General features: G+C 34.9%; 1 protein-coding gene across 1 annotated transcript; it reads right to left on the bottom strand.

Moving 5' to 3' along the window:
* Nucleotides 1–6,205: 6,205 nt before the first annotated feature.
* Nucleotides 6,206–13,816, bottom strand: LOC100974684 (olfactory receptor 5K1). The gene is made up of 2 exons (XM_057302011.1): nt 13,710–13,816; nt 6,206–9,572 (listed from the first exon to the last, which is right to left on the bottom strand). Exon 2 carries the CDS (start codon nt 9,559–9,561, stop codon nt 8,635–8,637), a length of 927 nt encoding a protein of 308 aa, XP_057157994.1. The 5' UTR covers nt 9,562–9,572; nt 13,710–13,816; the 3' UTR covers nt 6,206–8,634.
* Between the last annotated feature and the right edge of the window lie 2,668 nt (nt 13,817–16,484).

Genomic DNA, 16,484 nt, shown 5'->3' with positions numbered 1-16,484 from the left:
ATTAAAGTCATGAACATAAGACCTAAAACCATAAAATGATACCTAGAAGAATACCTAGGCAATACCATTCAGGACATAGGCATGGGCAAAGACTTCATGACTAAAATACCAAAAGCAATGGCAACAAACACCAAATTGACAAATGAGATGTAATTAAACTAAAGAGCTTCTGCACAGCAAAAGAAACTATCATCAGAATGAGCAGGCAACCTACAGAATGGGAGAAAATTTTTGCAATCTATCCATCTGACAAAGGGCTAATATCCAGAACCTACAAGGAACTTAAACAAATTTACAAGAAAAAGAACAAACAACCCCATCAAAAAGTGGGTAAAGGATATGAACAGATACTTCTCAAAAAGAAGACATTTATGTGGCCAACAAACATGAAAAAAGTTCATCATTACTGGTCATTAGAGAAATCCAAATCAAAACCACAATGAGATATCATCTCATGCCAGTTAGAATGGTGGTCATTAAAAAGTCAGGAAACAACAAGTGCTGGAGAGGATGTGGAGAAATAGGAACACTTTTACACTGTTGGTGGGAGTGTAAATTAGTTCAACCATTGTGGAAGCAGTGTGGCAATTCCTCAAGGATCTAGAACCAGAAATGCCATTTGACCCAGCAATCCTATTACTGGGAATATACCCAAAGGATTATAAATTATTCTAGTATAAAGACACATGCACACACATGCATATGTCTATTGCAGTACTATTCACAATAGCAAAGACTTGGAACCAACCCAAATGCCCATCAATGATAGAGTGGATAAAGAAAATGTGGCAAATAGACACCATGGAATATTATGCAGCCATAAAAAAGGTGAGTTCATGTCCTTTGCCAGGACATGGATGAAGCTGGAAACCATCATTCTCAGCAAACTAACACAGGAACAGTAAACCAAACACTACATGTTCTCCCTCACAAGTGGGAGTCCAAAAATGAGAACACATGGACACAGGGAGGGGAACAGCACACAGTGAGGCCTGTCAGGGGGTTGGGGGGCTAGGGGAGGGATAGCATTAGAAGAAATACCTAATGTAGTTGACAGGTTGATGGGTGCAGCAAACCACCATGGCACATGTATATCTATGCACCACACCTGCACATTCTGCACATGCATTCCCGAAGTTAAAGTGTAATAATAATAATAATAAAAGGAATCAGAAAAAAAGATACTGTCTTTTTTAGACAAAAAAATGCTGAGGGAATTTGCCACTTCCATGCCAGCACTACAAGAACTGCTAAAAGGAGTTCTAAATCTTGACATAAAACCTAAAATACATCAAAATAGAACCTCCTTAAAGCATAAATCTCTCAGGGGCTAGAAAACAATAACACAATGAAGGAAACCCCAAGGAATTCAGACAACAACTAGCACTTTGAATAGAATAGTACCTCACATCTCAATAATAACGTGGAATATAAATGGCATAAATGCTGCATTTAAAAGATACAGAATGGTAGAATGGATAAGAATTCACCAACCAAATATCTGCTGCCTTCAAGAGATTCACCTAACACATAAGGACTCACATAAACTTAAGGTAAAGGAGTGGAAAAATATATTCCATGCAAAAGGACATGAAAACCAAGCAGGAATAGGTATTCTTATATCAGACAAAATAGACTTTAAAGCCACAACAGTTAAAAAAGACAAGGAGGGACATTATATAATGATAAAAGGACTAGTCCAACAGGAAAATATCACAATCCAGATGTTTATGCACCTAATACTGGAGCTCCAAAATTTATAAAACAATTACTACTATTACCTAAGAAATGAGATAGATGACAACATAATAATAGTGGGGGACTTCAATACTCTACTGGCAGCACTGGACAGGTCATCAAGGCAGAGAGTCGACAAAGAAAAAATGGACTTAAATATACCCTAGAACAAATGGACTTCACAGATATTTACAAGCATTCCACTCAACAACTGCAGAATATACATTCTATTCATTGGCACATGAAATATTCTCCAAGATAGACCATATGATAGGCCACAACACAAGTCTCAATAAATTTAAGAAAATTGAGATTATATCAAGTACTCTCTCAGACCACAGTGGAATAAAATAGGAAATCAACTCCAAAAGGTACCCTCAAAACCATGCAAGTACATGGAAGGTAAATAACCTGCTACTGAATGATTATTGGGTTAACAATGAAATGAAGATGGAAATTAAAAAATTATTTGAACTGAACAATAATAGTGACACAACCTATCAAAACTTCTGAGATTCAGCAAAAGCATCCTAAGAGGACTGATCATAGCATTAAATACCTACATCAAAAAGTCTGAAAGAGCACACATAGACAATTTAAGGTCACACGTCAAGGAACTAGAGAAACAAGAACAAACAAAGCCCAAACCCAGAAGAAGAAAGGAAATAACCAAGATGAGAGCAGAAATAAATGAAATTGAAACAATAACAAAATATACAAAAGATAAATGAAACAAAAAGCTGGTTCTTTGAAAAGACAAATGAAATTGATTGACTGTTAGTGAGATTAACCAAGAAGAGAGATCTAAATAAGCTAATTAGAAATTAAATGGGAGATATTACAACCAATACCACAGAAATACAAAACATCATTCAAGGGTACTATGAACATCTTCACACGCACAAACTAGAAAACCTAGAGGTGATAGATAAATTCCTGGAAATATATAACCCTCTTAGATAAAACCAGGAGGACATAGAAACTCCAAAGAGACCAATGAGAATCAGTGTTATTAAAATGGTAATTAAAAAATTGCCAATAACAAAAAGTCCAGGACCAGATGAATTCACAGCTGAATTTCATCAGACATTCAAAGAAGAATTGCCTCCAATCTTATTGGAACTGTTCCAAAAGATAAAGAAAGAAGGAATCCTCCCTAAATCATTCTATGGAGCCACTGTCATCCTAATACCCAAACCAGGAAAGGACATAACAAAAAAAAAAGAAAAAGAAAATTACAGACCAATATCCGCGATAAACATAGATGCAAAAATCCTCAACAAAATACTAGCTAACCAAATCCAACAGCATATCAAAAAGATAATCCACCATAATCAAGTGGGTTTTATACCAGTGATGCAGAAATTTTTTGACATATGCAAGTCAATTAATGATGCATCACATAGACAAAATTAAAAACATAAATTCATGATCATCTCAATAGGTGCAGAAAAAGCATTTGACAAAATCCAGCATCCTTTTATTATTAAAACCCTCAGCAAAATTGGCATAGAAGAGACATGCCTTAAGGTAATAAAAGCCATCTATAACAAACCCAGAGCCAACATTATACTGAATGAGGAAAAGTTGAAAGCATTCCCCTGAGAGCTGGAACAAGACAAGGTTGCCCACTTTCACCACTTCTATTCAACATAGTACTAGAAGTTCTAGCCAGAGAAATAAGATAAGATAAATAAATAACGGACATCCAAATCAGTAAAGAGGAAGTCAAACTGCTGCTGTTCACTGATGATGTGATCATATGCCTAGAAAACCCTAAAGACTCCTCCAAAAAGTACCTAGATCTGAAAAATGAATTCAGTAATATTTCAGGATACAGAATTAAGGTACACAAATCAGTAGCACTGCTATATACTGACAGCGACGAAGATGAAACTCAAATCAAGAACTCAACCTCTTTTATAATAGCAGAAAGAAAAACAAAACAAAACAAACAAACAAACACTTAGGAATATACTTAACAAGGAGGTGAAAGACCTCTACAAAACTGCTAAACACTGCTGAAAGAAATCATAGATGACACAAATAAATGGAAACACATCCTGTCTTCATGGATGGATAGAATCAATATTGTGAAAATGACCATACTGCCAAAAGCAGTCTACAAATTCAATGCAATTCCTGTCAAAATACCACCATCATTCTTCACAAAATTAGAAAAAAACAATGCTAAAATTCATATGGAGCCAAGAAAGAGCTGGCATAACCAAAGCAAGACTAAGCAAAAGGAACAAACTTGGAGGCATCACATTACCTGACTTCAAGGCTATAGTCACCAAAACAGAATGGTACTGGTATGAAAATAAACACATAGACCAATGGAACAAAATGGAGAACCCAGAAATAATGCCAAATACTTACAGCCAACTGATCTTCGACAAAACAAAGAAAAACATAAAGTGGGGAAAGACACCCTATTCAACAAATGGTGTTGGGTTAATTGGCAAGCCACATGTAGAAGATTGAAACTGGATCCTCATCTCTTGCCTTATACGAAAATCAAGTCAAGATGCATCAAAGACTTAAATCTAAGATCTGAAACTCTAAAAATTCGATTCTAGAAGATAGCATCAGAAAAATCCTTCTAGATATTGGTTTAGGCAAAGACTTCGTGACCAAGAACCCAAAGCAAATGCAACAAAAATACAGATAAATAGATGGGACTTAATTAAACTAAAAATCTTCCGCACAGCAAAAGAAATAATCAGTAGCCTAAACAGACAACCCACAGAGTGGGAGAAAATTTTAACAACTTTGCATCCAACAAAGGACTAATATCCAAAATCTACAAAGAACTCAAACGAATCAGCAAGAAAAAACAAATAATACCATTAAAGTGGGCTAAGGAATAGATAATTCTCAAAAGAAGATATAAAAATGGCCAACAAACATATGAAAAAATGCTTGACATCACTAATTATCAGGCAAATGCAAATTAAAACCACACTGGGATACCACCTTACTCCTGCAAGACTGCCCATAATTTAAAAATAAAAAAAATTAGATGTTGGCATGGATGTGGTGAAAAGGGAACACTTATGCACTGCTGGTGGGATTGTAAACTAGTACAACCACTATGGAAAGCAGTATGGAGATTCCTTAATGAACTAAAAGTAGATCTACCATTTGATCTAGCAATCCCCCTACTGTGTATCCACCCAGAGGAAAAGAAGTCATTATATAAAAAAGACACTTGCACACACATTTATAGCGGCACAATTCACAATTGCAAAAATATGGAAACAGCCCAAATGTCCATCAATCAATGAATAAAGAAAATGTATACCATTGAATACTACTGAGCCATAAAAAGGAAACAAATAATGGCACTCACAGCAACCTAAATGGAGTTGAAGACCATTATTCTAAGTGAAGTAACTCAGGAATGGAAAACCAAGCATTGTATGTTCTCACTTATAAGTGGGAGCTAAGCTATGAGGACGCAAAGGCATACGTATGATACAATGGACTTAAGGGGCTCAGGTGGAAGGGTGGGAGGGGAGTGAAGGATAAAAGACTACAAATTGGGTACAGTGTACACTGCTCCAGTGATGGGTGCATCAAAATCTCAGAAATCACCACTAAAGAACTTATCAATGTAACCAAATACCTCCTGTTCCCCCAATACCTATTGAAATAAAAATAAAATAGAAATACCTACAAATTAACCCAAGTGTTAATATTTGTATACATAATGAGGTAAAATTATGATATTAACTGATGAGTCAACAAGGAGATTCACATTATCATGTCATTCAATATGTCAGTTCCTGAAGTGACAATGCTGTCTAGGCAAGTAAGAATTGTCAGAACACAAATATTCCTAAGGGAACCAACCACTTCTAGAATTACTTTCCCCTTAACCATTTCTCCATGCTTCACTCTAGTGTCTATCTTCAGCCATTGTTCCAATATCTCACCCACTAATTTTCTGATACAGTAAACATGCTTGAACTTTAGTGTGAAATGATCTTGAGAAAGATGTGATCGATTTCATGAAGTGGATGAAAATTGTGTTGGATTGCCACTTGAATAAAATGTAAAGCCCTATTGACAAGTAGGTCCTTGCAGACATAAAACAATTAAAATGTGAAAAAAGAACAAATGAGAAAATTATAAACAAATTCAAAAGAGAAAAATTTGTACAATAAAGAAATGATGCCCCTGTAGTGTCACTGTTTTTTTTAAAAAAAATCAATCTATTATTATTATTATTATTACTATTATTCCTTGAAGTAAAAAGTTAAATAAAGGTTGTTTTGAATTTTCATACTTTAATTTTCTGAAAAATAATACCAAGGAAAATCCTTTATATTTGATTCACTCTTTTTAAAATTTTTAAAAAATTATGTACACATTTGTGATTATAAGTAAACTTTGATTAAGGATGACATAAAATATTTACAATTTTTAATTTTATTTTTCAAAATATTGTTTTAAACATGTCTGTTTTCCTCTGCATACCATAAAATGAGTCGAGATTTTAAAAATATTCATTTTATCAGATATTTTTCTCCCATAACCAGTAATTCTCAGATAAAGCCTTCCTGTAATTCTGTCTTACCCAATAACTATGCCTGCCGTTTCAGACAGTAACCAGGGCAGTTCACATTTATTGATATAAGAAAAGGAGGCCAGAGCCATACAACAGTGTTATCCCTCACTTTTTTTTTTATTTCTGAGCATACCTTTGATATTCCAGACAGAGAGAATAGATTAAGACAGAGTCTCATTTTTGAGTCCAATTTTACTCCATAAAAGTACATTCGGGAAACATTTGTAATGATGTGAAAACTAAGTATCATCCTAGAATTAAGGATTCAGTCAGTTGGGAAAAAAAGCAACATCAAGAAGGGAAGAGTTCATGTTGCCTGGAAAAGGTTCTGTGGTTTCAATTCCCAGGGGGTGTCCTGGCATGGGAGTGGGGTGACAATTGCTCAGGGAGGTTTGGTGACCTATGTGCAAAAGGGACCTTCAAAAGGGACCCATGTAAGCTTTCAAAATCCTACATTGTACTGGTATTGTGTAGCATCAGAAGTGCAAAAATGATGCATTTCAACATTTCCTGGACCCACTGGGAAGAGGTCAAGAGAATTTACTCAGAAATTAGCAAATGAAGAGTAAGAGAGAGAGAGCCAGCCAACCCAAGCCTTGTGGGTTGGATAAATAGACATTTTAGCTGAAAATCAATGCAGCCTGAGGAGTAGACATGGACGTAGATACCTGAAGTGATGGTGGCATGAAGAAATAACCAACGGGTCAAATAGGCTCAAACATCTCACAGAATCATAGCTTGGACAGAGCTCATATATAATCTGGCACCTGTGCTCAGTGCCATGATACCAGGCAAGGACCTATACATTTATATGTGATGAAGGAAGGATGTAGGTAGTGTTGGGTAAATCCTAAATTGATGGAATTTAATTTGAAACAAACAAGATCTTCACATGTCCAAGTATAATTGGAATGAACTAAGTTAGATTTTCTTGGAGGTTACAAAGAAAAACTAGGTGGTTATATTTTTGCATTGATGAGTTAGGGAATTGGAAATTCATCTGCTCTCCTATTACTTTTTCTGTACAGACTCAGCATATTGATTTTTCCTGTGATGCCAGCCTCTGGTGGCTGGCTAACCTGGAGCACTTGACAATTGCTTTCTGGGAATTTAGACAGGTCCTCAGAGCAAGAGGTGGAAGGGAGATTTTTTTCTATTATGTGACATAGGTCCTTCTTAATCCAGAAGTTAGTAATAAAAATTGTGGCAATATTCTATTCTTCAAGAAGATGGAAAAACTGGCATTTTTTGTAACTGATATGGCCCAACACCCAGAACAATGCCTACCTATAGCAGGATTTCAATAAATATATGTTGAGTGAATAATTGGAAAGTAATTTTTAAAATGATATCACATTAAGATCATTACTCTACCCACAATCCCAACTTCAGGTTTTGCAATAGTGAAAAGAAAAAAAAATTAGATAAACTCTACCTATAGTTTAACAACACTACGTTTTACATTTCTATATATAATATAGCCAGGGTAGTGGTCTCTATTGTTGAAACCTTTCCTCACCTCTCAAGTAGGAGCACAGAGACATTGCACCTAAGTCACTAACAAAGAAGCTCTTCAAATCCTACATGAGGTTTAAACTGCTTTTCTGGAAGTTTATGTTATGGTATATTTATGCAGGTAGATATGGGAGTAGATAAAACTCTCTTAATGTAGCTTGACTTGAAAATTGACATTCTGTGTTTAATATTTAACTCAGTAATAATTTAAATTTGGAAATCTGATATTCACTATTATTTGACACCTTCGTTTTCCTAATACTTCCTTTCTAACTACAGTAATGTCCCCATAATGCTATTAAAATTGATTTCTCAAAATTTGCTTGTCACAATTTTGTTGCTCATGGATGTAAGTGATTTTACTGGTTGACCATCATATGATCTTAAACTCTTTCAGTTTAACCATAATGCTCATGCTCTAAGCTATTAAAATAGCTTATCTGGTTATCAATGCTTAATGGAATGGTCCTTTGAACTTGTAACTTCCAGTTTTGCTGTGTTCTTTTGGATGCTTATCATCCCTGATGCCAACACAGACCAAGAGCTTGACAACATACTACATTGTTACTTGAATGAGTTCAAAATTAGAATTTCATTTTTGTTATTTTGAATTCAGATTTACCACAGTTTACTCTTTTTTGTATATTCTACCCTTACCTCTTGCCACTTAATTTGAATGTATTCTTATATATTAAAATTTTACTTATAATTTATGCATTTCCCCTGTGTAATTTCACATGGAAGTTTTTGCTGCATTTAAATCATTAAGCTATAGTAGATGTCACTTGTTTCCATCTTTCTTGAGATTATTTCTTCATCAGAATTTTTCTTAAGACACTTATTACTTCCCTATTTCTCAGGCTATAAATGAAAGGATTTAGTAAGGGAACTACGATTGTAAATAAAATTGCAGCTGGTATATCTTTATCCCCTTCTTCAAGCAAATTTGGTCTAACGTACATGAAGAAAAGAGATCCATAGAATAATGAAACTGACAAAAAGTGGGATGCACAGGTAGAAAAAGCTTTGGCCCTTCCCTCTTTGGATTTCATTTTGAAAATAGTAAGAAGAATATAGAGATAAGATATTAAGACACTACCTATGGTAAAGACTTGAACTGAACCTGAGAAGATGAATAGAACCAGTTCATTGATACAAGGATCAACACAAGAGAGTCTATACAAGGGAAGAATATCACAGTAAAAGTGGTTGATGTGATTCGATCCACAGAAAACTAACCTAAATACAAGCCCTACATGAATCATGGAATGCAGGTTTCCAGCTATGAAGGCCCCTGTGGTCATCTGAATGCAGAGTTTCTTGGACATCATGATGTGGTACTGCAGTGGGTTGCAGATGGCCACATAGCGGTCATAGGCCATTGCTGCCAGAAGAAAGCAGTCTGCAGTTTCCACAGTGCAAAGAAAATAAAACTGTACTGCACATTCATAGAGGGAAATCCTTTTGTTCTCAGAAAAGAAGTTCTCTAACATTTTGGGGGTAATAGCACAGGCACAGCAAGAATCCACAAGAGCCAGATTTCCCAGAAAGATGTACATTGGTGTGTGAAGCCGACGGTGTGTAAATATCAGTGCCACCAAACTAATATTCCCCACCACGGTGATCAGATAGATGGCAAAGAACACCACAAACAGCAGAGTCTTCAGCTCAGGGTGATCTGTAAATCCCATGAGGATAAACTCATTTTTCATGGTATGATTTTCTTCAGTCATTCCTGACTTGTCTGAAAAAAAATTGTGGAGAAAGAAGGCACTAATTTATAATATGCCACAGTTATTGAGGTCTCTTTGGCTTAAAGGAAGGACAGCATCTTCCACAATGTTTCCTCGTGTTGCCTGGACTTTGGTGCATGCCCCATTCATGGGGAGAATGAATTTCCATAAAGGAATTACCTCTTTGGCTAGTGATGAAACATATTTTCAGCACCTTTTAAAATCATTTTTAAACCATTTTAATAGTACCTAATAGTAGTTTTTCAGTCTCTCTGTCCTTCCACCCTCCACTGTCAAGTAGGCCCCACTGTCTGTCGTTCCATTCTTTCTGTACATGTGTACTCAGTGTTTAGCTCTCACTTATAAGTGAGAACATGCAATACCTGGTTTTCTGTTCCTCCATTAGTTTGCTTAGGATAATGGCCTCCAGCTCTGTCCATGTTGCTACAAAGGACATGATCTCGTTCTTTCTTATGGCTGCATAGTATTCCATGCTGTGTATGTACCACATTTTCTTTATCCACTCAATTGTTGATGGGCATTTAGGTTGATTCCATGTCTCTGCTATTGTGAATATTTCCAGCACATTTTGAGGAAGAAAGACATCAGATTATCCTCACAAAGATGGGTTTTGAGGTCTTGACAGAAAGATCCAGAGAACAACACTTCTCTATATGGGTTAAGTAAAGCTGATTCATAATTTAAATGTCAGCAATTAGTATCAACATTCCCCAAAATTTCAATGAATATATATGTACTGATTAACAACGTTGTTTAAAAGAGTATTTTTATATGCCAATGTTAATAGCAGCATTATTCATAATAGTCAAAAGGTGGAGACAACCCAAATGTCCAAGGATGATGAATAAATAAATGGTGGTATATACATATAATGGAACATTATTCAACCCTAAAAAGGGAAGAAATTCTGACATGTTACAACATGGATCAACCTTGGAGACATAATGCTAATTGAAGTAAGCCAGTCAAAAAAGGACAAAGATTCTATTATTCCATTTACAGGTACCTAGAGTAGTCAAATTTATAAAGACAGAATATAGAGTGGTGGTTGTCAGTGGGAGGTGGGAACAGGGAGCTATTTCTTAATGGTTACAGAGTTTCAGTTTGGGAAGATAAATAAAGTTCTGGATGAGTAGTGGTGATGGCTGTATTAATACAACATTGCAAATGTACTTAATTCTATTGAACTACACTCTTAAATATGGCTAAGGTGATACATTTTATGTATTTTCTATCACAATAAAAAATTTAAATGCCTATTTTCAGTTGTATATCCTTATTAATTAACTATCTCCAATACTGCTGGAGTGTACACTTAAACATAACATGCTTTGGAAGCAGGCTATTTTTAAGGTATTTGTACCCCTCTGGGGTGGGGAGGAAAAGGGATGTGGACGGAAGTGGGGAGGAGACAGAGAGATTAGGGGAAATGAGAAAAAATGCCTATACTAGCAACCATCCAGTTTATTTATAATACAATTTATGCATACAATTAAGAATTATTCATGTGTGCATGAAATTTAAATGCTATCAAAAATTCAAGAAAAAGGTTAAAAATTGACAAATTTATTTATATATGTCAAAAATCATGAATAAAAATTAAGCATCAAACAAACACTGGGAGACTGGAATAAATAGGATATTGTTTCTCTAGTTGTATTTTAGGAAGGAATCAGTACAAATAATCACTAGAAAATAGGTCAATGGCGGAACAGAAAAATCTGAAGGAAATATAATTTTTACAAATTAAAAATTTTTAACTTCATTACTAATCAGAGAAACATAATTTAAAATAGCTATGAGGCTATATTTATTTTGCCTATTAAAATGGCAAGATGTTTTTAAAAAGAAATGATAATATATAGTGTTATCTAAAATTGGTGCAATTACTGGAAAATAATTTGTAATAAATTAAAGAAACTCTTAAACATTGACATCCTTTGGCCAATAATAATGAATTGACCAGAAAGAAATAATTAGACTCTTCTACAAAGATTGACATAAAATGATGTCCATTGTAATTTCATTCATAATCATAAAAAATTCAAAACATCTAAAAGTGATGGTATAACCATTTAGTAAGTTATGATAAAATAAATGTGAATCATTCACACGATGGCATATCGTACAATCATTAAAAATGCTGTTTACCTTGAAGATTATTGTAATGATAAAATAGAAATACATTATGTAAAAAACAAAATAGAAAGTTTTATAAACAAAATAATTGCAATTTCCAAATAAATGCTTACATATGAAGGTTAAAAAAAGTAGCATGACAATACATCAAAATATTACTAGTTTTTTCTATGCAATAAAAATTAGAGGTCAATTATTTTTCTGCTTTATATTTTCCTCCATTTCAAATTGTCTGCAATGGCTATTGCTTCAATAATCAGGATAGAAATTTTTTATTAAGTAAATAAAATGGCATGCTCTTAGGTCTGCAGTGTTTTATAACTTGATTAAGTGCACAATAATCATGGGAATTTAACTAATGTTTTCTGCACTTCACAATTCTACTGTGAATAATGTTACAATGGATTCATTGAGCAAATGCCTACTCCACTTTTATGATAATGGCATCACCAGTTATAAATAATAGTAATTTGCTGGCAATCCTGCATCTCAAACTATTCAGGCATACGTCCACATCATGTGGTAATGCAATCTTAAGGTCACCTCCTCTATGGAAGCAATATCTCTTTGGTGTCAACTTTTACTCTTTCAAATGTCATGTGTTTTCACTGTATTTCTAGATTCTAGGGTGTTCACATTTATTAAAATTTTGGGATATTTTAAAAACTTTCATTATCTACTCATTATATGTACTTATAGACAAAGAGTTCTTACCTATTGGGGAGCATTTTGTTTCAATCTACCTTATTTATCTTTGTTACTTTGGGAATCATGTATTAATTGAGCTGATAGTCATTGGATGCCTGCTTTATGCTACCTACTTGCTTTGAAAGGTTGACTGACCTTCCTAGATATTTCTAGATAGACAGTTTTCTGGATATTCATTGACCACAACTATACTCCGAAGTTTGGGAACAGAGGAAAACCATTTTGGAAAGATATAAGAAGATCTCTCCTTTTTGGTTTCTGGAGGTATTACTAACTTTCAAATCTCAGATTACTTGAAGGTGGTGTGTATATATATATTTTTTAAAGTTTATTTTTTGAAACAGGGTCTTACTGTGTTGCCCAGGCTGGAGTGCAGAGGTACAATCTTGGCTCACTGCAACCTCCACCTCCCAGGTTCAAGGGATTCTCCTGCCTCTGCCTACCAAGTATGAAATTATAGGCATGCGCCACCTGCTTGGCTATTTATTTTTTGTATTTTTAGTAGAGGAGGGGTTTCACCATGTTGGCTAGGCTGGTCTCAAACTCCTGACCTCAAGTGATCCTCCTGCCTCAGCCTCCCAAAGTGCTGAGATTACAGGCGTGAGCCACTGCACCCGGCTGATGTACCTTTAAGATCAATATTTTTAAAATAACGTTTGAAACTTATGTAATTTGAATAACTTTTTCATTAACTGCCTTGCCCTTGCCAGCTTGAAGTTATATAAAATTTCCTTCAGTTCACCCAGTTGTCCATTGGTCAGATAGAAATAAATTTTACATTGATATTTTATTTCTCTAAGAATCAAAAAGAAACTAGAACATTCCCCAAAATTATATTGGGATTTGAAAGACTGGTTTGAAATTATAGTCCTTACTTATATAATTTGTTTAATACATAGGAATGCCCAACACAAAAATTTTAAACACTATTTCATTGTAGAGGTTAATAATTCATTTCATCAAGTTTATAAGTAATAGGACAAACTACATTATTCAAATAAGTTTCAAAGTCTTCATTAATGTATTCTGTTATTACTATAAAAGTGTGCTTTTATCTCTTGGTATAAATTTAGGCTTCTGTTGAATTCAGAAGTGATACAAATGAATGATAGTCATTTGTCTAAAGCTTACACAATAGACTTTAGATTTAAAAATAATTTAACGAGCTTAAAACATTGAAAAATTAGAGTTTTAAGAAAAAAACCTTAAATAACTTAGAGAAATAAATGTTTCATGTGATTAATATTTCTAGCAAAAATAAGTTTTAAATTCTTTCTCACCTGAATTTTCCCTGGTAAGAGTTTTAAAGGGGCCAGTAGGTTGCCTGATAACAGTTTTTAAAGTAGATCCCACAATTAAGCTCTATCTTCTTGATCATTTAGGAGAATAGTTTTACAAAGAGGTTGATGCCAATATTTATGTCACCGGTAGAGAATGGTTCAGATGTTCGAAATAATTCTAAAGGGATTTAGTTGGCATTGACTTCAGAGCACAGCCTGAGAGACCTAATCCTTTGAACATCAGAGACCTACTAAATTGTAAGAGCACAGTCTGAGAGACGTAATCCTCTGAACATCACAGACCTTACTCCTTTGAGACCTAAAGAGTAAGGCAAATTCCAATTTCTAAACAAATTTTAAGAGCCATGTTTTGGGCACACATTTACCTATGTAACAAACCTGCACGTCCTACACATGTTTCCTGGAACTTAAAATAAGATTTAAAGAAAACAGAAATGTTTTAATTTTTATTCATTTGAGTTTATACTATTTATCCTTACCACCAATCTGAACATAAGATCCTTAGTGGGAAGAAAAATTTCCCACTGCAGTGGTCAGCCAAGGCTTCATGGAGAAAGTGGGAACTGAGCTAGGATTGAGGGCCTCAGAGAGGCGATTGCTTGCTGTGATAAGAAGATGAAAGTGGCACGTTTCCCACCTCTTTTTAATGGCAATATTTAATTTGTAGAATCTTCCTTTGACATTTTATTCATAATGTTGCTAACTTTATACCTTAGTTACTAAAATAAACTTTAGAAAATTTCTTCCAAATCCAGAAGCAGCTGCATGAAAGCTTTCTTTCTTCATAATACCATCTCTCTTTCAGGACTCTCCTATCATTTTGATGTGTTTTTTTGTTTGTATGTTTGTTTCTTTTTTTTTTTTTTGATGGAGTTTCGCTCTTGTTGCCCAGCCTAGAGTGCAATGGCGTGATCTTGGCTCACTCCAACATCTGCCTCCCAGGTTCAAGCGACTCTCCTGCCTCAGCTTCCCGAGTAGCTGGGATTACAGGCATGCACCACAATGTCTGGCTAATTTTGTATTTTTAGTAGAGACGGGGGTTTCTCCATGTTGATCAGGCTGGTCTTGAACTCCTGACCTCAGGTGATCTGCCCTCCTTGGCCTCCCAAAGTGCTGGGATTACAGGCATGAGCCACCATGCCCAGCCCACTTATGGTGCTATGACACCTACTGTTTAATTGATTGCCCACCAATTTCAAGTGTCCATTTGTTTAGGAGAGCTCATCAGGATTTATTGGGGGAAAGCCTCCACCAAAGGAACAATGGAAGAATGATGAATATTGCTCCTACCCAGGAAATTATGTAGGGTCAGTCGAAAGATTCATAGGAGTCAGTGAAAAGAATCATGTAACTCATTTCTTGTTACTCTGATTTTCCTACAAATTTATGAAAATTTTTATGCTTTCTTTGAAATTATGTAAAGTCTTCATATTCAGAACTACAAATCAGCTTCCACTTATTGTATCATTTATTCATGCATTCATGTAGTAAATACTATACAGTGCCTACTTGTTACTGTCATAATTATAGATTCTGTTCTCATGGAACTTACATTCTAATCGAGGGGAGCAGGCAAGCATATATAAATAAATAAATGAAGAAGAAAAAAGCAGAAATTACTAAGTGCTATGCTGGAGGTAAGATAGGGTGGATGTGATAAAGAATGCCTAGGAGTTACTTTAGATACAATGATTAGAAAACATGTATAGGAAAAGGTGAGCAGTCAAGCTGAGACATGAGTAGGAAGAAGTCAGCCATGGCAGATGGACACGGTAGGTTATGGAGGAGAGGCAGTGAAAATTCCTCAAGGCAGAAATCACCTATGCCTATTTGAGGAACCCATAAAACACAGACCACAGTTGTTGGTGATGGGATTGGAGACTTGATCTTTTTGGGTTTGTAACATAGATTATGAAATTTGTATTTTATTTTTAGAACAAATGAGAAGACTTGGGAGAGTATATTGGGAGAGTATATTAGTTTCCTATTGCTGCCCTAACAAATTATCACAAACTCAGTAGTTTAAAACAACAAAAATTTATTACTTCACAGTTCTGGGGATTAGAAGTCTGAAGTATGTCTCACTGAACTAAAACCAAGATGTTAGCAGGGCTGAGCTCTGTTTTGGAAGCTCTGGTGAGAAATTTACATTTTTATCTTTTCCTAGATTCTAGAGTCGCTTTTATTCCTTGGCTCATGGGCCCCCTTCCATCTTCAAACCCTGAAATGATTGGTTAAATTTTTTTCACCTTTTCCAGCCAAAGTGAATGGCTTAAGTAAAAAAAAAAAAAAACAAAACAATTCTCACACTGTATCACTTTGATTTAAACTCTTCTGCTTCTGTCTTCAACATATAAAGTATTATTTTGGACCCATCTGGATAATTTTTTTATTTTAAAGTTAGCTGATTAGCCACTTAATTCCATCTACAACACATTGCAGTTTCCCGGGATTAGAATGAGGTTATCTTTGGGTGGCCATTATTCTGCCTGCCAAATGAGAGATTTTTAAAGCAGAGAAATGGCACACTCTTATTACATTTTAAAAAGGAACATTGTGTCAATTTTTAAGAAAGTGGGTCAAGAAGCATTTATTGAGTTGAAGGAGATTGGAAGAGGAATAATCTCTTTGGGGAAGTGGGGAAGTAAAAATATGAGTTCTACTTTATCCATATTGTGTTTGAGATACCTATCAGTTACCTGAGTGGGGATGTCAAATAGGCAATTGAATATAAAAGATAAGGCTGCAGATTGG

This window comes from Pan paniscus, chromosome 2 (assembly GCF_029289425.2).
Source record: "Pan paniscus chromosome 2, NHGRI_mPanPan1-v2.0_pri, whole genome shotgun sequence".
Lineage (NCBI taxonomy): Eukaryota > Metazoa > Chordata > Mammalia > Primates > Hominidae > Pan > Pan paniscus.
Note: the sequence above shows the minus strand (reverse complement) of the source record. Positions and strands in the feature narration are given on the sequence as shown.